The 23,650-nt window shown below is 41.4% G+C and overlaps 1 protein-coding gene across 2 annotated transcripts in view; it reads right to left on the bottom strand.

Moving 5' to 3' along the window:
* Positions 1-23,650, bottom strand: part of GDA (guanine deaminase) — a 69,086-nt gene that overhangs the window by 15,495 nt on the left and 29,941 nt on the right. For both annotated transcript variants that reach the window (XM_075598009.1, XM_075598017.1), the window contains 4 exons: positions 11,289-11,394; positions 6,261-6,288; positions 3,773-3,880; positions 1,634-1,741 (listed from right to left, as the gene is read on the bottom strand). In XM_075598009.1, the coding sequence (XP_075454124.1) occupies positions 1,634-1,741; positions 3,773-3,880; positions 6,261-6,288; positions 11,289-11,394 (350 nt within the window). The remainder of the gene's footprint in view (positions 1-1,633; positions 1,742-3,772; positions 3,881-6,260; positions 6,289-11,288; positions 11,395-23,650) is intronic.

The following is a 23,650-nucleotide window of genomic DNA, read 5'->3' as shown; positions in this document are numbered from 1 at the left end:
GTTTTCTTTCAGTAGGTCCTGGTTGTAGGTCTGGGATGCGTGTCCTACACACGTTCCAGTACTAATTTTCTTGGTGAGTAGTGCAGTAGATTTTGTTTTTTGAATAAATACTAGAATAGGGCCCAGTGTCTCTTAATGGAAAGACTTTCCTGGTCCATGTATAACGGGATGATATTACATTTGATTTGCTCATTTGTTCATTTTCCACCATAACAAGTAATATGGGTAGTCATTGGAGTGGAAACTGTAGGTTTACTGCTACAGTTCAGAATTTTTACAGCTATGCTATACAATAAAATATCTTTCCCTATTAGTTCTCTTCTTCTCTCTCCCGGGGGTAGGTAAAAGAGATTTGTGAAATATCACCTGTCAAATCCTATATTACAGTTTATTGAAAACATGCGAGTACATCGTTTTTTTCCACAAATGTACATTTTAATTAAATCCAGCAGGATGACTTTTGGGGGGGCAATAATGCCATTTACAGCTTCACAAAATTGCCATTTACAGCCCCAACATTGTATAACCATTGTCTTAATTTTAGAAACACTAAACATGAAATATTGCTAGAAATCAATATGTATTAATTGTAAAATATTATAATTTAAATGTGGTGTTCATTTCAGCTCCAGGGACCGCCTGCTTGCTGGGATACTTTCCATCAGTACCATTCCCGGCTGGGTAGACAATATAGGTGGTTAAATCTCCTGTAGCACAGGAGCCAATAGGAAGACACAATACCATCCATCACCGCTTCCTGTAGGCCCACATGCCACAGTAGATTTAAGAATCATGGAGCACCGGCTGCAGCTATGGAGGTAAGTATGTCGGGAAGCATGGGATGCCTGGAGCTCAAATAAAGGCGGTGCAGCGCCGGAGACCCCCTACTTCATATATATTTTAAAAAAAGAAGTTGAAATAAAATAATTGAGGTTTTGCTAACGAAACGTTTACAGCTAATCACTGCAAACTGACACGTCACTGGTTGCCTGTCAGCATCTGCTTATAAAGGAGGTTGAATATATTATCTCATTCTGATGCACTGAAACAAAGTTGCTTTTACTAGTCATGTATTGGTTTTATAAAACTTTCCCTTTGCAAAAGCAACATTTTTAAAAACAATTAGAATAAGATGGTGTCATAAACAATTGTCATAGACAAATATTTGAAATCCATGTAGTAGAAATGTCAGGAGCTCATCACTCATTTAATAGTATAGTACAGTAATGTCAAAACCCACAAGTCTCTTCTTTGTATGTGCAGTACTTCAACATGTAATAGGTATCAGACCCTGCAACAAACCAACATTTATACAGGACCAATACAATTGTTTGAATTTTGCACTGGCTAAATTGTAGCAAATGACCTTTTTAGTGAAATTGAATTACACATTTTATAAGGGAGAGGGAGTGGCTCAGTGAGTAAATACACTGACTGGCACTGAGCGTTTGAAGCAGGGGAGCTGGGTTCAATTCCAGGTGTCAGCTCCTTGTGACCTTGGGCAAGTCACTTTATCTCCCAAAAACATAGATTGTAAGCTCCACAGGGCAGGGACCTGTGCCTGCAAAATGTCTCTGTAAAGCGCTGTGTACAACTAGCAGCGCTATACAAGAACATATTATTATTAGCTCACCTTTTTTGTCAGAAGCTTGTTTTTACTGTAGACTTCAGTATAGCTATTGTAATCAGGAAAGGTTTTTAGCACTTCTTCAATCTCTGCTACAGACTCACTTATGTGGCTCTTAAAGGAAAATAGGAAACATCTCAGCATAAATCAAGGAACACAAACAGACAAACAGACATTATTTCAAAGCAATGTCTTATTTTTGAAACAGTATTGCAGAGTTTTCCACCTACCATGATATTTATTTGGGGTATTCTTAATGAGGTTAATTTCCACTAACTTGAGATGAGAAAGCATACATCTGTGTAATTTGTAACATATCTGCTATAAGATTATGCATTTATATTTGGGAAATTAATTGGGATAATGCTAAATATAATAAGGTGCAACATAATAATTTTCTCATTATTCCAGAAGTCCATGCTACTACATAGCTGCCAACTAACTCCAGATTCACAGTGTGATAATGATCCAGTCCTGGTTTTGGATTCCAATTTACTCTGGTCTGCAGCATTAGTATAATGTGTAAGAATGTCTGGACAAAGTCTTTATTACATTGTGAACCTGGAGTTCGTTGGCAGGTTTGTGACAAACATGATCTAATCACAACTTTTCTGCAATGGTTTTTCCCTAGAAAAAGGAAATTAAAATAAAATATTGCAACCACATTTTACCCAAAATACTTTATGAAATTTAGAACAGGGTATTACCAAGCTAACTTACAGAACTGGTCCACTAGACCGGTAACTGCCAACAGTGACTTAGATTAAAAAGTAAAGGAGATGTGCAACCTGTTTCAGTGCTGTACATTTGTGATGTGTAGAGATTGGTGAACTGGTCACAATTCGGTCCGTGAATTTTCGCACAAACTTTTAAAACTATTCGCAAATTAGTTGGAACATTTTCATTATTAAAATATTGTGCAAACGCATGCAATTACGCCGTTGGCCACTAGGGTTCGCTTTGACGAAATGTTTAAGCGTGTCCAGACACTAAACTATGGATTTTACTACATAGAATACATATGGGGTTTGACCATAGAAAAGTGCACCTCCCACCATGGCTTAGGTGATTAGAAGGGTAACTAACATCTAACTACCATCAGTAAGACATATACTGGTATAAATAGTGTGGATCTTGAACAGACTTAATTTCTTCCCCTTTCTTTGGCCCTATAGATGTAGACACTATGCCGTAGGGTCAGGCACTCTAGGGACCCCGTGATGTAGTAGCTGTGGATTGGATAGAGATCAATCAGCACACTGGCATGATATATTACATTGTGGTGTGTATGTATGTATATATGTGCAGCTATATACATTATGGTATGAGTGTGTGTATGTGTATATATACAGGAGCTAGAGAAAGGATCGGGAGGTCCGGAATGTCGCTCCCTTTTTCTTGTATTGACCCCTTTGTTCTTGTCTGATGCATTAAACCCTGTCTTTGCATTTACCTTACCAGAGAGTGCTGTAGATTTTTTTGATATTTGCTCTATCCATTCTGTTGCTGGATAGTGATCCCGGGTGCACTGCAAGCACCCTGATTCCAAACTAAGTTATTTGTCCTCCTTTTTATGTTATGTTGAGTGTCCTGAACATCTTGTATCTTGTGTCTTGTGTGTATGTATGTATGTATGCATGTATGTATCTAAATATATATATATATAAATATTCAAACAAGCAAAAGAAGCATCCCACAAAAAACACTCTGGTTTACAAAAAAAGTATGAAACGGTCTTCAAAATCCTATCACCTTGTTGTTTGTTCACCAAAAAGTGTATCCTTTATTAGCAAGACAGTCACTAAACAAACGATCTCTCTGGTCCTAATAGTGTAATGACATGTAGGTCTCCTCTTGGCATGCTAGGAGAAGCATATAACCAGTGTAATAACTGGAGAACGATAGCTATAAAGTGCAGGTGTAGCTAACATTCGTTCCGTCATCAGTGATGAAGCGATCACATGATCGCTGAAGAGAAGCAGTCATGTGATCGTGAGTGAAGGAGAGGCACTCTAGTGCGGTGGCCCCTCTATAAGAGTTAAATATGGGCCATCATCTTCTGTTGTAGGACGAAAATAATGACAGTTCTGTTATGCCATTTATGATCAGCCTGGAGAAACTGGTTGTACTTTTAATCTACAATACCTGAATGCGCAGTTCATACTTGTCAGCAAGTGTGCCCAGTTGACTTAGCAATTTCTCACTGCAGGACAATCCGAAGCGAGGAGTAATAATAGGCTGCACCCGGGCATACTGAAAAAGTTTCAACAGAGTTACGTACAATACATAATTGCATTTATATATCTGCCAATCAATCAATCAATCATTCACTTCAGTTACCCTGTGACATAATAATGTTTTGTTAAAGAAGTGCGTATGTGTGAATGTAGGAAGAGAAAGAATGTATCCCAAAACAAGCACTCTGGCATACAAAAGTATCACATTTATTAATTACATCACATAAGACAAATGACAATTAAAAACTGACCACGGTGTCCTAAAAGGAAAAATGTGCTAAAGCCTCACTGCTGATGAGTAGAAGTAACCTCTCACATAGGATATAAATAAGCTATACACAAGAGGCTAAATGCCCTGATAACCAAATGTAAGCTTGCGAACCCACGAGTGTGGAGGCATGAAATCAGCCTCCTATTGCTCACACCGGACGATCAAATGACCACACTAAGATCTAAATAACCCTTACTGAGTAAATATAATACTGAATGACTGAGCAACATGAGTAATGTACACAAAATGAGACAAATTAGGTCATAAGCATTTTAATTGTCATTTGTCTTATGTGATGTAATTAATAAATTTGACACACACACACACACACACACACACACACACACACACACACACACACACACACACACACACACACACACACACACACACATATACAGTATATATATATATATATATATATATATATATAGTGGTGTGAAAAAGAAAGTGCACCCTCTTTGAATTTCATGGTTTTACATATCAGGACATAATAACAATCATCTGTTCCTTAGCAGGTCTTACAATTAGGTAAATACAACCTCAGATGAACAACAACACATGACATACTGTATTACACCGTGTCATTATTTATTTAACAAAAATAAAGCCAAAATGGAGAAGCCACGTGTGAAAAACTAAGCAAAAACTCTGTGCTCACAAGTGATATTCTTTATTGGATATACCCATACGTGTGTGTATTTGTGTGTATAAATTATTTCTCAAACACTAGTGCATCCCTGGCCTCGGACACAGAATCGGAATCTCTTTTGCACTAAATTAGCAGGTCTCTATATTTTTTTTTGTTTTGAAAGTAATGCATGAAAAGTACATTTTTAAGTCTTTTCTTTGGAGATAAAATGACAATTCAAGAAGGGAAAAAATGGTTACTTTTGTTGGCGAACTCACAGTATTGTACTTCCTGCATCTTTTTTTTTTTTTAAGATCAATAACAAACTCTGCGACTAAAGTTATTAGGCCTAGTGCTGGAATACTGACTGGGAGGGACTCTGTACCTTTTCAGACACATTTCCTTGTTTAAAGCTAGACTGTTTATTCTAGTTTAGATATAAAATGATTTCTCTTTGTTTCATGTTCCTGCACCTTTTCTTCCTACAAAAATATCAACGGAAAGAAATATTTATGGTGGAGTTCTAGAATATTCAGTGAAAATTCATGGAGGCAACAAGTGATCAATGCTGTTGGATCCTATGAAGCCCTTCCCGTGCATATCAAGATCGCAATGCCCACTCTCCCAATTTATGGGGGAGACCAGAGACTCTATGGTTATTCACTGAAATATGGCTCAGTTGTCTTTTTTCCCCCTGAAACGCCTCTCCTGCCAAATTTCCCAGAAGGATGTTAATATGTTGGGCCTTCTCTTAATAAATAATAAATAATAAATAATAAATAACCTGAACTAGTTCAGTTTCTTGGTCTGTCATCATATTGTTCTAGTGGTGTTGATTGAACCTCTTTGATGCAGTGCTGGCCTGTCTTTAAACAAAGGGGTTGAAAGTGTAATCTGTTGCTTTTTGTAACCTCGCTGCTCATTACTCAGTGGCAATGTGTCAACAATTCTTGAAATGCCCAATGGTTCAGATACAGTACAAATTTAATATAATATTAATGATGATGATAATAACAATAATAATAATAACAATAATAATAATAAGGCAGTGTAGACTAAACATTTAAAACAGATCACTGACAGCAGTATCAAGCAGTAATAAGGACTGTATTTGCTGCAAAATAAAAAGCAGCAGTTTATGTTAAAAAAACAAAACATATATCCATTGGTTCAAACTGTGATAAATTCTACCCGGATGGGACACCAAATACTAAAATGTGTGCTATATAATAGATACGAACATTCAAGTTTTTATGGTATAATTAGTCCTTACCAAATATTGATTTCTAAGATACAATTTGATAGTACTCTTGTGTCTGTCTTTTTTTTCAGTAACATGCAATGCAGTATTATTACAATGTACAATAGCATATTTGTGTTCTGTGTCTTCACAAATTATGCAGAACTATCTCTGAATTTCCTATAAAAAATAAACATATGCTCTTAATAAAATTTTTTTTAAATCAACGGCATTTGTCCGAAGTCTGTACTCACGTTCTTATGTTTCAGGACTTCAATAAATCTAAAGAATAAAGAAAGAGTCTATTTTCAGTACGTCAGTTTCATTTCCTTTTAAATCGTTGCAAAAGAAGATGAAACCAGAAAATGTTGATAACAGAGTGGCTTGACTTTGAACATACTGATGTTAAACAGGAAACAGGCAATTCATAGTGTTTTATAGGTGTGTAGGGTACTTAGCCATTTCAATTATTGTCTACTTGTAAGCCCTGGAGTGCAATGAAAATGATTGATATGAAAAAAAATAATAATAATAATTATATATATATATATATATATATATATATATATATATATATACATACATACATATATATATATATATATAATATATATAAATATATATATATATAATATATATATATATATATATATCCATGGTTGGTCCAGCTATCTCTCTACCTTCCCTGCCATGTAAGTTCTAATAAGATGTAGACAGTGACAGGCTATCCTATGGGGGTTTTCCCCCTCATGCTGACTTCCTGAGTGACCGGAGTGGAGATGACACATGGATCTGTGATAGCCAATGGTGTTATAGATACAAGGCCCTTCCTCTTTTAGCTTCAGGAAGGAAGTGCCTAAATTATAGATTGAAGTTCAGCCCCTTAGGGGTGAGACCTTCAGTTGGTTTCCAGCCTGCCCCTGCATGGGGTATGAGAGTGTGGAAGACGTCACCCTCTCCCCCCCAGCTGGGAGGGAGACATGTGCTCAGCTTCATGGGCTGAGGGCAACAAGCTACTCTAGCCAGGCCTCAATATTACCCGCAGGCCAGTACCATCCAGAAGCCAGGGATCTATCCTATCAACTGAAACATACGCTGTAATGACACCGGCAGTGGCTGCTACAATAACGATCATCCTCATTTATACTTCTGGCTCGGCGCCAGTATGTTGGCAGAGGTATTGGGGATAAAGGTTGTCATGGTGGGACTTAGGGGTCCAGTGCGCACTATCCCCAAACTCTCCTAGACGATGTTATAATATCCCTCTGCTGCTCCTATTCTCTTGCGATCAGCGGAGTAAAGCCAAAGCACAAAACACAAAAAAAAAGGGCGCAAAAAGGGGATACAAAACAAAAAGCAAAACCAATGATAATGCAAAAATATTTAATAAAAGTCACATTGACATTAAACTTAAAATGAGAAAGGGGAAAGATCACATAGATCTATACATCCATACTAGATCTATAGTAGATCTATACTCTATACTGTACTCTATCTATACTCAGTTGCACTCATCAACACGAGGGATAAACCCACAAGCTTGCAGTCCAGGTAGAAACAGGGACAGAGAAGGGAAGAGAACAAAGCTCAATTCACAAAAGTTCTAAATTAGAGTTAAAACCCCTACAGGAGTTCAAGACCCCCAAGCTAAAAGTCCCAGTTGGAAATAAGGACAAAAAATGGAAGAACACAGCTCAATCCGCAATAGTTGTAAAGAACAAAGCTTATCTTAGTGATTAACGTCCTTGTGGAGGTGGGAACGGCAGCTTCCGGGTATCGTCAACATGAACTCGTGTCGCTGCGTGATGACCTCACCGCGTTTCGCGCCTACATGGCGCTTCTTCAGGGGGTTGGCCATAGAGACCCTGTGACACGGCATGCGGCAACTATCGATGAACGCTGGCATGTCAGATACAAGCGGAGCGCTGTGTGTTTTAACCAGGGGAGCTATAAACTCTAGATGGGAAAGCACTATTTCAGGCCAGGCATCGAACACTACAAAGTATCCAGTGACACAAATCAATAGGCTAATTATCTGTGGTGCTACAATCATCTCCTAGAGCCCAGTTAGAGTCCTAGAAAAAAAAGATTTGCTGATATAATGATACTGTAAAAAATGGGACAACTCAATGTAACATTTTAATTATTTTGCCGCTTCAAAATACGATATCAGCAGCAGCACTTTGCTAGGTATTGCCAACACCAGGTTTTTGTTGTTTTGTTCCTTCTTCTGTGTTGTGGTTTCACCACGTTTACAATATTACAATATTTTTTTAATACTAATTATTAGTTTGGACTCCAAAGAAAATTCACTTGATTGCACACCACTAATTAAAATATAACTTTTAATGAATTACTCAAAACATATATTACCAAGTGTGTGTATAACGCAAATAAAAAAAGATTGAATCAAAATTCACTAGTACCAGGGTCACCTTATGAATTAAGATGGAAAACCTCCTACCAAATATTAATAGTGGGGTGAAGGGGACTGATGGTACAAACAGTCAGGGTAAGAACCCCACGGGATCAGCTTGTAGAGCAGATGGTAGATAAATAGTGTTAGCAGAGAGGATAGGAGTGAAGTAAATAAATTAATAAATTAAATTAAAGCACCACCTAGTAATAATGTGTGCTGCTCAAACCACCCTAATAAATCATCAGTTAATACAAGGTACAGGGTGTGGGCTCCATAGGTGCAGCCACAATTGACTAACACTCATGGTGCAGCAAATGTGACAATGTAATATATTCACAGCATAAATGCTGCAGGAAGCACATAAATGACTAAGTGGAAAGCTTATAGATAACCTCACTGCCTAGCAGACACTATAACTCATAGCATAGTGACATATAGAATCTACAAGCTAAAGCCAATGACTGAAAGCACTGTATTAAAACAGCTCCAAGTAGGAGACTGACAACAACATTGCGTGCCCAACGCACGTTTCCCTCCAGCTATGGAGCTTCGTCAGGGACAAATTTTGCAAGGAAGGGTAAGCGGAGCGTATTTATACCTTCCTGTCTCCATAGTAACGTAATTGACGCGAACCTCCATTGCTTCACTCCTATCCTCTCTGCTAACACTATTTATCTACCATCTGCGCTACAAGCTGATCCCGTGGGGTTCTTACCCTGACTGTTTGCACCATCAGTCCCCTTCACCCTACTATTAATATTTGGTAGGAGGTTTTCCATCTTAATTCATAAGGTGACCCTGGTGCTAGTGAATTTTGATTCAATCTTTTTTTTTTATTTGCGTTATACACACACTTGGTAATATATGTTTTAAGTATTTCATTAAAAGTTATATTTTAATTAGTGGTGTGCAATTCAGTGAATTTTCTTTGGAGTCCAATCATTTTGTACTCCTTAATTTTGCTGATTCACTTTTCAGTTCACAGTTTGCACCCACTTTATGATTATCAATTTATATTTATTAATTCATTCAAATATCAATTCAATTAGTATGATTATGTGATCACTCCCTATTCCTTTCCATTTACCTTCCTAATTATTCGTTTGTTTTAACTTAAGACATTATTGAATGAGACATTATTTAAATTTCAATATTAGTAGCAGGGCAGTAAGTGCAATCAGAGCAGTGATCTTGGGGAGAAGGAGCAGCTCAGTGAGCGAAGACACTGACTGGCACTGAGCTTGAAGCATGGGAACCTGGTTCAATTCCTTGTGTTGACTCCTTGTGTTGACTCCTTGTGACCTTGGGAAAGTCACTTTATCTCTCTGTGCCTCGGGCACCAAAAAACATAGATTGTAAACTAGCAGCACTATACAAGAACAAACAAATATTGGAATTAATTATTTTCTTGTTCTTTTAGAAATATCCAATATATACCACCTGCTATGCACTGTACTATTTAATTTAGGCAGAAGCAAGGGTGTTCTATAATTTGTTAGCTCCACTTTTGCAACTTGGGAGTCTTTAATAAATATAACCAACAGGGAATTTATTAAAACATTCTCAATGTAAAATGCCCGATAAATTGGGCAAACTTCCTGGCCTCCCAGCAGAACCTGTGACACATTGCATGTACAGTTGTTGCAAGACTTACTGTCTCCGGTGCCACAGCTTTGGAGACAGCGTCTGCTGCAGTGGCGCTGCAGGGAGTCCATGCTTTCCCAATCGGAAAACCCACAGCAACAATTCTCCTGGACTGATGCAGTGGAAGGCAGGGTAACACAGCTTGCCCCGGTGCCGGAAACAATAAGGCTTGCTATATCTGTACTGTTCATGCAAGGTTTTTTTTTAATCACTATTGTCAGTAGGCTCTTTATTAGCAAGTACTATTTTGACAAAAAAAAAAACTTTCAATCCTGTAGTAAATGCAAGTATGGCAAGCAGCCATGTTAAGTATTAGCCTTACCACTCAACTGCTCATTCGACAGCGCAGTCTCTGGAGACTGAAGCCATTTTGTCAGAATATCTCAGAACAGAGTAGGCAAGCTGCAGAATGGCTGCCTGAATAAACCCACACTATTATAGTAATCACAGTTATATAAGGAAACCAGGAAGTTATTGTGTACAGTTGTTTATCATTAATAAACAGTTAATTAAGCAATTTGCCTGTCTGTATGTAGCAGCTTGATAAATTGCTACAAATCTATACAGGCTATATGCTACACTCACCAAGTATTACACGTGAGCTTGACATTGAACCCATGTTAGCCAACCTGCATAGGCAGATAGTTGTGTACTAGGGTTGATCGTGATAACGATATTAAGACATTTATTGCGATAACAATATTGCGATAAAAACCTGTTAAAAAAAAAAAAATATATGAACTTTTCTAATTCAGGTTAAAAAAAAAAATCATTTGGAAGGTTTATTACATTTATTAAAAGTTAAAGGTGTTTTTTAAATTAATTATATTTAAAGTGTAAGTGAACATGAGAGATGGGGGAATGAAAGGGATTAAGTGGAAGGGGCAAACCGATGCTCCAGATACGAAGGGTTCTGCTATCATTAAAGGATGGAGGGTGAAGAATGGCTGCTGGGATCCATTTTATCTTGGCAGATCTGCCTTCCTTGTTATAACTGTCCCTAAAATACCAATGACTCCCATGGTTGACAGTCAGTAATATTGTGATAGTAAACAATTTCAAAATCAACTTATCGTCATTTGCCCAATATTGCTCTACTCTACAAAAAGTTGTTAGCAATCCTTCTGTGCTGTGATGCAACAATTTAAAATGTGAAGCATAGAATAAGAAGTTTCCCCAAAATAGTGTGACAGATGAAGTATTAACACATGTATATTACCGTTCTGCTTCCTCAATAGACTGGTCAGTACTTTCAATATATTTTGGGTATGTCTTATTGCTATCCATGCAAACCTTTCCAATAAATGCTCTTTGACCATATTGATCTGTAAAAAAAAAATCATTTAAAAAATGTGTGAATATTTTGTTCTGTATTCTGCTGTGTTATAATTGCTAGAAACAGAATAGCATCTAATTGCAACATAGTCATTCAGTAGAGAAGAGCTCAAATAGGATTATGCTCTAGAACAGCGGTGCGCAAACTGGGGGGCGCGCCCCCTTGGGGGGGCGCAAGATTATGTAGGGGGGGCGCAGGCTCAGTGCGGGGAAACCTGGGGGCGGGCATAGCTGTGCACGGGCGGCCAGAAGCTCCGTGCAGAGGCTGCTTCCCTGCTGTCTGTGTCAGGGGGCGGGGCCAGAAGCTCCGTGCAGAGACTGCTGCTGCTGCTGCTTCTATGCTGTGTCTGCCTGCAGAGGGGGCGGGGCCTTGCTGCGGGGCCTTCCCTGCACACAGACAAGCCCTCCTCCTCCTGTCTGTTACCCGCCCGTTTTCTGCAGCACATGGGGGGACCGGAGCAGGTTTAGTTACTCCCTCCCCCAGGTAGTGTGTGTGTGTGTGTGTGTGTGTGTGTGTGTATGTGTGTGTATATGTATGTGTGTGTGTATATGTATATGTATTTATGTGTGTGTATATGTATGTGTGTGTGTGTGTGTGTGTGTGTGTGTGTGTGTGTGTGTGTGTGTGTGTGTGTGTGTGTGTGTGTGTGTGTGTGTGTGTGTATATGTATATGTATTTATGTGTGTGTATATGTGTGTGTGTGTGTGTGTGTATATGTGTGTTGTGACAGAAACCAGGGGTTGGTAATAAACTCCATATACAGGGCTCCCAGGATACTGAACAGTTTCTGTCCTGTCTAAGCTGAACAGGGCAGCCTCGTGGTACAGGCACTCCATTCCACAGTTTGTCTGCTGCCTGTTTTCTGTCACCTGTCATGCTGATTAGAGTTCAGGTATATAAGACCTGTTTCCTGTTTCCTCTGAGCCCCGCCCAAGAGCCTGGAAGGCTGCTGAACTGCAGAGGGGTGAGAAAGCCTCTTTCCCAAATCGCTTCATTCATTCTGTTAGTTTGTCTAAAGACTGCAAAGGTACTTATTTTGTTGGTGGAAGTGGACAAGCCACTTCCAACTCTGAGTCAGGGACATCTAAGTTTAAGTTATCGCTCAGACGAGCAGCTTTTTGTTTGGCTTTGTTTTCTGTTTAAACTGTGGCAGTCTCAGTGCCTGGGACTGAATAAACCAGGCATAGCCTGTTTAAAGGAACAGTACGTGACGTCTCATCATTTAACCTACCCTAAAAGACCGTGTTCTAACAGTCCCGGACAGACGGCGGAGCCCCGGAGTAAGCCGTTTGTCACATATGGTGGAGAATGCGGGCAGAACACTGAAAGGTCTGGGGGTTAAAGAACTTTAAAAAAAAAAAAAAAAAAAGAAGGTTTTTTTTTTCTCTCTCTCCAAACAAGATGGAAGACGTGGTGAGTGCGCTGGTACGCAATGTCGCTGTCCAGAAAGACGCGAATGAAGCCCAGCAACAGGCGAGTGAAACCCAGCGACAGCTGTTAATAGCCCAGCAACAGACTATGTACCTAAATGTGTAAATTGTCATGAGAGGGGCCACACAGCAAAAATCTGCCCACTAAATGATGAGCCCATGCAATGCAACAGCGTGGAACCTTATTCGCTGTTGTCCCAATGTATGGGCCCTAGCCCAGAGGACCCCTTGAATAACCATCTGTGGGCATTTGTAAAGGTTAATGGTAAGAGGGTTCGGGCACTTCTTGACTCTGGGAGTATGGTCACACTAGTGTCCGAATACCTATTGCCCATTAAGAAGAAACAGGTAAACAGTTCACAAAGAGTGGCAATTTGTTGTATACATGGGGATAATCATGAATATTCCACTGTTGATGTTTTTTTTGAAACAGAATTTGGTTCTTTAGATTTCAAGGTGGGTGTTGTACCCAAACTGGCACATGATGTGTTAATAGGGACCGACTTTCCCCATTTTCTAAAAATGTGGTCCCCAGCTCAGAATAGCGCCCAGAGTTCAATAGCAGACCATAACGAAGTGTTAGAAGAAACAAATCCTTTCCCTTTTTCAGAAATGGAGGTTGACGAGGGCCCAAATAAGAAGGGGGAAAAGGAGGAGTGCTGTGAAATTCCCTTCCCCATCACTACTTTGGTAGGGAATACCCCAAATCAAGATGTTGATCAGGCACTTACCACCCCAGTACAGGATAAGACCCTCGCTGACCTAGAGGTCAGTCCTGGGAGTTTTAAGAAGGCCCAGTGGGAGGACCCCACATTAGCGGTAGCAAAGGGAAATATACGGGACCAGAATAGTACTCATGGCCAACCAGATAGGTCACTTGCTTACCCCTACTTCGAGGTAGAGAACGACCTAGTATATCGGGTTGATAAAAGAAAATCAGTTACAACTAAACAATTGTTGGTACCACGGACATTCCGTAACGTAGTATTACACCTCGCACATAGTCATCCATTGGGGGGACACCTAGGGGTGGAAAAGACAAAAGAAAAGGTTCTCCGAAGCTTTTATTGGCCTGGGGTTCTGGCAGAAATTACAAACTATTGTTCCTCATGCCCAGAATGTCAGATCACCGCCCCGTTCAAAGCATACCGCAGCCCATTGGTACCCCTTCCCATAATAGAGGTACCATTTGACCGGATTGCTATGGATCTAGTAGGACCCCTAATAAAGTCTGCTAGGGGACATCAGCATATATTGGTAATATTAGATTATGCTACCCGATATCCGGAGGCAGTTCCCCTACGTAGCACCTCTGCTAAAAACATAGCAAAAGAGTTAGTACTTCTGTTTTCCCGGGTCGGAATTCCTAAAGAGATCTTATCTGACCAGGGAACACCATTTATGTCCCAAGTAACAAAAGAGCTATGTAAACTCCTAAAAATCAAGCATCTCAGAACCTCAGTCTATCATCCACAAACAGATGGTTTAGTGGAAAGGTTCAATAAAACCTTAAAGAGCATGTTACGCCGGGCGGTCGATAAGGATGGGAAAAACTGGGACTGTTTGTTACCATACCTGTTATTTGCCATTAGGGAAGTTCCCCAGTCATCCACAGGCTTCTCCCCGTTTGAACTATTGTATGGCCGACATCCAAGGGGCTTACTGGATATAGCCAAAGAAACTTGGGAACACGAGGTTACCCCTTACAGAAGTGTAATAGAGCATGTTGCCCAAATGCAGGACCGCATTGCTGCAGTCCTACCCATAGTGAGGGAACACATGGAGAAAGCTCAAGAAGCACAAAGGAATACATATAATAAGGGTGCTAGGGTCAGAATTTTTTTTCCAGGTGATAGGGTACTAGTTCTGGTTCCCACCGTGGAGAGTAAATTCCTTGCTAAATGGCATGGGCCATATGAGGTCTTGGAAAGAGTGGGAGAAGTAAATTATAGGGTAAGGCAGCCAGGTAGGAGGAAACCTGAGCAAATTTACCATATAAACCTACTCAAGCCCTGGAAAGATAGAGAGGTCTTGTTAACCCTAGTACCCCCAGGTCCGTCAGAGAATCAAGAAACTGACCCAGAGGTTAGCATAGCTGAAACACTGTCCGTGCATCAGAAACGAGAGGTCCAGAGTTTAGTGAGAAGGAACAAAGAAATCTTCTCTACACAGCCAGGTAAAACTAACGTAATTAAACATGACATAGTCTCTGAACCGGGGGTCCGAGTTAACCTTAAACCGTACCGAATCCCAGAGGCCAAGAGAGAGGCTATAAGTTTAGAGGTTAAAAAAATGCTAAAACTAGGCGTAATTGAGGAATCCCAAAGTGGGTGGAACAGCCCTATAGTTTTAGTCCCAAAGCCAGACGGTACAACAAGGTTTTGTAATGACTACCGGAAACTAAACGCGGTGTCAAAATTTGATACTTATCCTATGCCCAGGGTGGATGAACTTGTAGAGAGACTGGGCAAAGCCCGATATCTCACAACCCTAGACCTAACAAAAGGGTACTGGCAGGTTCCCCTCACAGAAAGGGCAAAAGAAAAAACAGCCTTCTCAACCCCAGACGGCCTCTTTCAATATAAGGTGCTGCCTTTTGGCTTACATGGAGCTCCCGCCACATTCCAAAGAATGATGGATAAAATTTTAAAACCACATGTTCGGTACGCTGCCGCCTACCTGGATGATGTGGTAATCCATAGTGAAGATTGGCAGTCCCACCTTCCAAAGGTCCAAGCTGTGCTCGACGCAGTTCGGTCTGCTGGACTAACTGCTAACCCCGCTAAATGCACTATTGGTCTGGAGGAGGCCAAGTATCTGGGGTATTCTATTGGTAGAGGGTTACTCAAACCACAAACACTCAAAGTAGAGGCGATACAAAATTGGCCAAGGCCAGTCACAAAAAAACAAGTAAGGACCTTTTTGGGGTTAATTGGCTACTATAGGAGGTTTATTCCCAATTTTGCAACTAAGGCAACCCCACTAACCGACCTCACAAAAGCAAGAGGACCGCTAATGGTAAAGTGGTCCCCCGAAGCCGAACAGGCCTTTAGAAGCCTGAAAGAAGCTCTCTGTGCCCAACCAGTGTTGGTCACACCTGACTTCTCCAAAGAGTTCGTAGTCCAAACCGACGCATCTGAGGTAGGGCTGGGGGCGGTACTCTCCCAGGAGTCTCAAGGGGAGGAGCACCCCATCCTTTATTTAAGTAGGAAACTAAATCCCCAGGAGAAAAATTACTCCATAGTCGAGAAAGAGTGTCTCGCAATAAAGTGGGCTGTAGAGACACTCAAGTATTATCTGTTGGGGAGAAAGTTCCGATTGGTCACAGATCATGCACCCCTTACCTGGATGTGTCAAAATAGGGAGAAGAACGCTAGGGTGACCAGGTGGTTCCTAAGCCTACAGCCCTTTAAATTTTCTGTGGAACACAGGTCGGGGCACAAACATGGCAATGCCGACGGGTTGTCAAGGATGCACTCCCTAATATCCATGGTCGCTCACCCCTCGAGGTCTGAGCTGGGGGGGAGGATATGTGACAGAAACCAGGGGTTGGTAATAAACTCCATATACAGGGCTCCCAGGATACTGAACAGTTTCTGTCCTGTCTAAGCTGAACAGGGCAGCCTCGTGGTACAGGCACTCCATTCCACAGTTTGTCTGCTGCCTGTTTTCTGTCACCTGTCATGCTGATTAGAGTTCAGGTATATAAGACCTGTTTCCTGTTTTCTCTGAGCCCCGCCCAAGAGCCTGGAAGGCTGCTGAACTGCAGAGGGGTGAGAAAGCCTCTTTCCCAAATCGCTTCATTCATTCTGTTAGTTTGTCTAAAGACTGCAAAGGTACTTATTTTGTTGGTGGAAGTGGACAAGCCACTTCCAACTCTGAGTCAGGGACATCTAAGTTTAAGTTATCGCTCAGACGAGCAGCTTTTTGTTTGGCTTTGTTTTCTGTTTAAACTGTGGCAGTCTCAGTGCCTGGGACTGAATAAACCAGGCATAGCCTGTTTAAAGGAACAGTACGTGACGTCTCATCATTTAACCTACCCTAAAAGACCGTGTTCTAACAGTCCCGGACAGACGGCGGAGCCCCGGAGTAAGCCGTTTGTCACATAGTGTATATATATATGTGTGTGTGTGTGTGTGTATGTGTGTATATGTGTGTGTGTATATATATATATATATATATATATATATATATATATGTGTATATATATATATGTGTATATGTGTATATATATGTGTATATGTGTATATATATATGTGTATATATATATATGTGTATATATATATATATGTGTATATATATGACTGCAGTGTGTATTGTGTCTGTGTGTTGGTGGTGATTGAATGCAGCGGTGTACAATCTGAGGGGGGTCACCCCGGCGCAAGATTATTTAGGCGGGGCGCGTGCGGCAAAACCTGGCTGCGCAGGCGAAAAAGATGTGCGCGCGCGGCCGAACAGAATAGTGCAGGTGGCGGTCACATAATTCGGAGGTACGGGGGAGGAGCACGCGCGAGCCCTGTGATGTCAAACGCCCCTCCCTCCGGTGTCTGCCCTACAATAACGCTGTGTTGCTGCTCTCCTCCGCTGGCAACCTGCTTCGCTGCGATCCTCTGCAAGTGAAAGGGTAGGCTGCCACTTTATCACTCATACTATGAATGTACAGAATTAAGGTAAAAAAAGTGTAAACACTTCCCCACTCGTGCTTGCAAAATTATGCAGGACACCCTGTGCTCATGCTTGGAGAGTTGGTGATGTCACCGCTCTCAGCGGCAGCGTGGACGCAGTCTAATTTTGCAAGAGCGAGCTGTTGAAGTATGTAAGTATTTAAGCTGCGCTTATAGTGCCGGCGACGCGACGTCATCCGAAAAATGCATTGTCGCTGCCGCGTGTGCTTATAGTAAGCGTGACGTGGCGATGCGATTTTTTGAAGCCGGCAATATTTGATTTTTCAGGGGCTGTCGCCTCATGTGACAGCCCCTGAACCAATCAATGGCCAGGTCGCCCGCACCGCCGCCGCAAAGCGAAATACAACTTTTGTTAGCGTCTCCGTCGCGGGAACTATACGCGCGGCCTTAGACATATTTGTATTTACATTGTATACCGTTTAATAAAGGTTTTTTTTTAATGTGACTTTGATCAGACAGGGGGGGGCCCGAGAAATTTCATGGATTAAAAGGGGGGCTTGGCCTAAAAAGTTTGCTCACTCCTGCTCTAGAATCTACGTGGCAGTCTGTGTTTTATACTGTGCCAAAAGAGAATAGCACACCCGTCTTGCTTGAATTAATGTTATTTTATTGAATTAATAAACATTTTGGTGTTCTGTCACTCCTTCATAAGGACAACAGAAAATTGTAAAACCAGTGAAACTTATAGGTGCACTAAACTCCAAAACACTGCGCCAAACGAATGTGATGATGGTACAAAGGCGTGAAAGTTCAACAATAAAGAACTAAAGGTTTACTAGGGTGTAAACCAGTGATAACTAGAATGAGGTGTGCATAGAACAGGAGAGATGCTGCTCTTCAGGGAACACTAATCCCAATACACATAAAACAACAGAAAAATGAAGAGCGCACACTCCTAGTGCATATGGAGTATTATCAACAATTTATTCAAATATGGACAGCAAGGTTCGCTAGCAATATAAAATATAAAACACAATAAACATACAGAAATAAAAAGTCAAACCAGTGGAGCTGATGTGATGTATTGATCAATTCATGGCATTGGCTCCACTGGTTTGACATTTTATTTCTGTATGTTTATCGTGTTTTATATTTTATAATGCTAACGGACCTTGTTGTCTATATTTTAATAAATTGTTCATAATACTCTATATGCACTAGGAGTGTGCGCTCTTCGTTTTTCTGCTGATATATATAGATATATATACCCATATACAGAACATTATTGTATTAAAGCAATCTGTTTGTCCTACACAAGTATCGATTTTACATGCTGGGTACATCTGCTACACATATATTAATAAGATTTAGATAACGAGATGGACTGAGACAAATAGCTTAATAGTAACAGAACCAAGCGTTACAATAAAGGAAGCAAATGTTACAATAAAAGAGGACAAATGCATAGTGGAGAAACCGTAAATCATGACATTGTAACATATTAATTCAACAAATTGATCATTAGAAACATGGACTAGTAAAAAAAAAATGTCTGCAAGTTACCAGACTGACAATGCAGTGTAAGGTGAGATCTACAGTGCATCTGAACAGTATTAAAAGAAGCCAACACTACATCCTTAGTGCCTAGTTGCATACTGTATGGATGGCCATAGAGCAGCATGCTACCACCGTAAAAGGTACAATGTATGAGAGAGACCTGAACTAAGTAGCGAAACACCTTTGTCTAAGGGAAACATATTTCTACTGATTAGTCACATTGCACCAAATGGCCCGATGAACACAGACAGGGACTGGCGACAGCGGGAAACAAAATACTGGATATCCGCAACCTTCATTATACTGTATGTTAATAAAAAATGAAATAGCAGGAATCGCGATGACAGGGAGAGGAACCTGTTGCAGGGAGAGGCATTCTGGATTTTCATACTTGAACCACTTGTACCGAAGCGCATGAACATGAGCATTAGCCTCTCCTGAACCCCCGATAAATCCCTGTTTATTTGCTCATTTGATTTAGCATTTATTTCATGATCTGAGACTTTTTCAGCCAGGACGGTACCCCACCACGCAAGGATTTGGTGACAAGGTTGTCACCAAACACTTTCTGGTCACATCTACCGAACGGGGGGTATGGACCAGCGGGGATTATTGCCTGGGGTTGGCGCAACATGATCTGATCACGTCCACCCGATGGGCGATGTAGATCAGAGATGGTTGCTGCTGGCATAGTGTCACATTTTGGTGAAATGTATATGCTGTAGAAGAAAAGATTGGGTACTTTGGATTTTGCAGCAAAATATTCTTTATTATGCAATAGCTGATGTTTTGGCTGCTCGCAGGCAGCCTTTTTAAAGGCAGTAGCTTTAAAAGTACTGAACAAAAGGCATCTCTTATACCTCTGTGTATCCCCCTTCCCCCTATCTTTCGCGCAAATAAAAGACTTTCAAGCAGGCTGGGAAGAACATTCCTCCGGTGCCGTGCGTGTAATGACACCCTCACATCTGGTCATCTCCTGGGTGAGGAGGAGCAGCAGCTTAAAACATTATTATTATTTTTTACGAATACCATAAGAACATTTATCAATGATCTATTTTGTATAAATGATCTTGTGTTTAAAAAAACAGCTCAACCGTAGTTGTTCATTAAGACTGGGGGGGGGGAGGGTTGTGGCATACAGAGAATTGAGGGGGAAAGTCCAAAAAGCTTGCCACCGGAGTAATTCTGTTTCTCCATCTGCTGAACAGTTAATCTGTTCAATGCCCATAGTTTGCAAAGAGGAAGCAGGATGATGAATCTGTGCTTCAGCATTCTTGTGATTTTCTCCGGATAAAGCAGACCACGAGGACATTTGACGATGTAAACCACATGAGTCTATATACATGTGACCCGTGCACTGATTTTGAACGTTTTCTCACCATGTGGGTGTGAAAAAGATTCCCCTGCGGTCAAACTATTGCATAGCGCCTCATGCAGAGAGCAGCGCTAACAGGAAAAGCGGCATTTTTTGGCGAAATCTGCCTTTAGAAAGGCAGGTAATGGCGAGTTTTGAAAGAAGCGCCATTTTTTTTTTTTATTTGCAAATGTCGCCGCGCGGCTGGCGAGAACCTAAATCTCTCCAGTGTTGAAAACGGCCGTATTCAGAGAGGCGCAATCGCCATCTAGCGGCTGTTCGCGCCAAAAAAATGGCGCGATTTTCAACATTTAGCTCCGCCAACAAAAGTTGGCAAAAAGCTGGAGCTCGGCGGCCGGTGGGGGAAAAAAAAAAAAAAAACGCGATTTTTTTACAACAAGTTTCAACAGCGCTCATATCGCCGGTTGAAACTCTCCATATGCAGACAGGATTTTAAATGCAGTTTTATGACCTTTCTGCATATGGAGATTACATCACGCCAAAAAAGGTACTATTTTTTACTTTCTCCAATTAATTCCACCGCTGCTCTCTGCATGAGGCCCATAGGTAGCAACCTCAGCATCTACAGCTACCATTTTTGCCCCTGTTCAAGAATGTATTTTGTTCGTAATAGTTCTTGTCGTCTGTCTCAATTAGTTGATCAGCAATGTTTCTACCTCTTTTAAATGCCATGAGGCTTTCAACGCAATTTATCTAGTGATTTTGTAGTAAATCCCGGTGAGTATGCATACTGGCTCTGAGCCTCATAGAGTCCCTCCTTGTTGTAGCCTATAGTCTCAAAATGTGTTCTGAATATATTTTAATTCAGTCAAATCTGTCAACTATTTTTTCTATTCACACTCTTTGTGACAGAGAGCAGCGCTAATTAGAATTGGAGAGGGGAAGAAAATTTAGCTTTATTGGAGAGTTTTTTTCTCCATATGCAGAAAGGGCATAAAACTGCCTTTACAATCCTTTCTGCATATGGAGAGTTTCAACCAGCGCTATGAGCGCTGTTGAAACTAGTGGGAAAGAAATCGATTTTTTTTTTTCTCCTCCACCGCCCGCGGAGTGCCAGCTGCTTGGTGGAGAGGAAAAAAGTTGAAAATCGCGCCATTTTTTTGGCGCGAACAGCCACTAGATGGCGTTCGCTGCTCTCTGCATACGGCCGTTTTTAAACAGTGGAGAGATTAGAATCTCTCCAGCCGCGCGGCGAATTTCTGTTAAAAAAAAAAAAAATGGCGCTTTTTTTAAAACTTGCCGGTCTCTGCCTTTCTCAAGGCAGAATCCGCCAATTAATGCCGCTTTCACTTTTTGCGCTGCTCTCTGCATGAGGCCCAGAGTCTGTTTGAGAGAATCTGGACGATTGCTCTTGGCATTCAAGGTGGAGTTTCTTTCTCTGGGTTTACGGTATACATCTGTATTATTACAATTGTCATTAATACTTAGTGGTACTGTACATCAAGTATAGTACATGTGTTGCCACTTGCTATTTTGAGGGAGGTTTGACATGCAAATGAGCACACGGTATCACCTTTTGCTTCAAAACCATTTTGACATGGTCACCTATAAGCTGTGTGCTCATTTGCATGTGATTTCCCAGAATCCCTTGCTGCAGTGGAAGCACTGTATGGTAGGAGATAATGGTGAAAAGCAAGGTTGCAGGCCTGTCTGAAACAGGTGAAGGCTCTCACAAGTGATTGTTTCATTTGCTGTATCTATACGGTGGAAGGTTTTTGTCACATTATTCTTATCCACTTTGACGGTGGGTGTAGCCAGCCTTCCAAATAAAGGTCCAAACCCGGCTGGCTGACTGCCCTTAGGAACTGTGGTTAATGGGCCAAGAGGGTTAGCTCTTGGGCCCAGTATGATAATATACTGTGTTTCCATGTGACCATGCTCCCATATACGGTCCCCTGCAGGTTATGGGCTAGGGATACCACGTGTGGTTATAATTCCCCATAGAAGATAACTGCAGGAAAGGGACTTTGGGAGCGGCAGGTGAAGGGTGGATATTGGGGAACACATATAGTTAGCCCCATGTGTATTTTGGCAGCACTCCACTGCCCCAGAATGTATTACCAGTATTTGTTGTGAATTTCCGTTTCCGGGCATGCATTTAACCAGGAATTTGGGGTGTATGAGTTTTTTAAGGGGGATTTTGTGGGGAAACTGTTGTCAGAATGTACATCCACGGTCGGTGACCAAAGTTACCGGTTCCCTGGTAAATGTAAACCGACAATCAGGCATGATTTGTGGATACATGTATGCACATTGGCCCCATCAATATCTCCCCTTAAAAACATAACCGTGACTCACCACTAGGGTACCCTGCTTCAGCACAGCCGGGAAAGAAAGTGAGCCATGGTGAAATGCGTTCTAGTATACATAGAAAAGGGGGGTCCCTGATTTAAGGGGTATCCCGCAAACAGGGGCTCCCCGCAAACAGTGTAGGCTTTGTGGGTACCCGTCTGTACATAAGGACGGGGTTGGCTAGGGAAGTCCCATGTAACGTATAGCAAAAACCTGACCTGTTTATGGGCTTTTGGGGTTCCCTGTGTCTTAGAGACAATGGATTTTGGGAGTGTACGTTTTAGGTGGGATATTTGGACGAAAATGTATTTATTTTGTTTGCAGGAGTTCAGGGGGGCGAGTTACTGGTAGTCCCCTGATTCTTCCCGGCGTGCAGGCACTGTTTGTGGGTACGCGGGGTGAATTACATTGGGACTGCACAGCGTCCCTCAGACTCCTGGTTTTCGAGCCCAGGTATCCCAAACTAATTTCTCACACATACTGTATATAAGGTTTCCCAAGGTTTATACTTTATTAAATGATGATTTATAGTGTGTTATACTGTATGTATAAATATCTATGCAGTTAGCCTGAGCATTTACATAGGTGCCAGGGTGTCTGCATATACATCTGAGCTCAAAGGAGAACCAGGATGTCCAGAGGTGTCGGGTTATTTGGTTTAGCAGGGAGGGGCAGAGGAACAGGCCCCAAAAGTCATCTTTGTTCTCTGAGACACTGTGGAGCCTGCCCAGGAGGTGGCCATGAGTGGGTTGGGGGGAAGATGCGGCTTGACGTGCCCCTTCCTCAGACATCAGCAGCCAGGTGAGCCCTGCTCTGATTGGCTGGTGGGAAAAGATCCCACGCTCTGAGTGGTGGGAAGTCCCTGTTCATGTTAAACATAGGACACAGAAGTCTATGAAAGGGACTGCCGCAATCAGAGCTCTCAGTCTTCAGACTTACAGATAATCTTGGGACTGGTCCAGTGAA

Source organism: Ascaphus truei, chromosome 1, assembly GCF_040206685.1.
Source record: "Ascaphus truei isolate aAscTru1 chromosome 1, aAscTru1.hap1, whole genome shotgun sequence".
Lineage (NCBI taxonomy): Eukaryota > Metazoa > Chordata > Amphibia > Anura > Ascaphidae > Ascaphus > Ascaphus truei.
The sequence above is the reverse complement of the archived record's forward strand: the minus strand, read 5'-3'. Positions and strand labels throughout refer to the sequence as shown.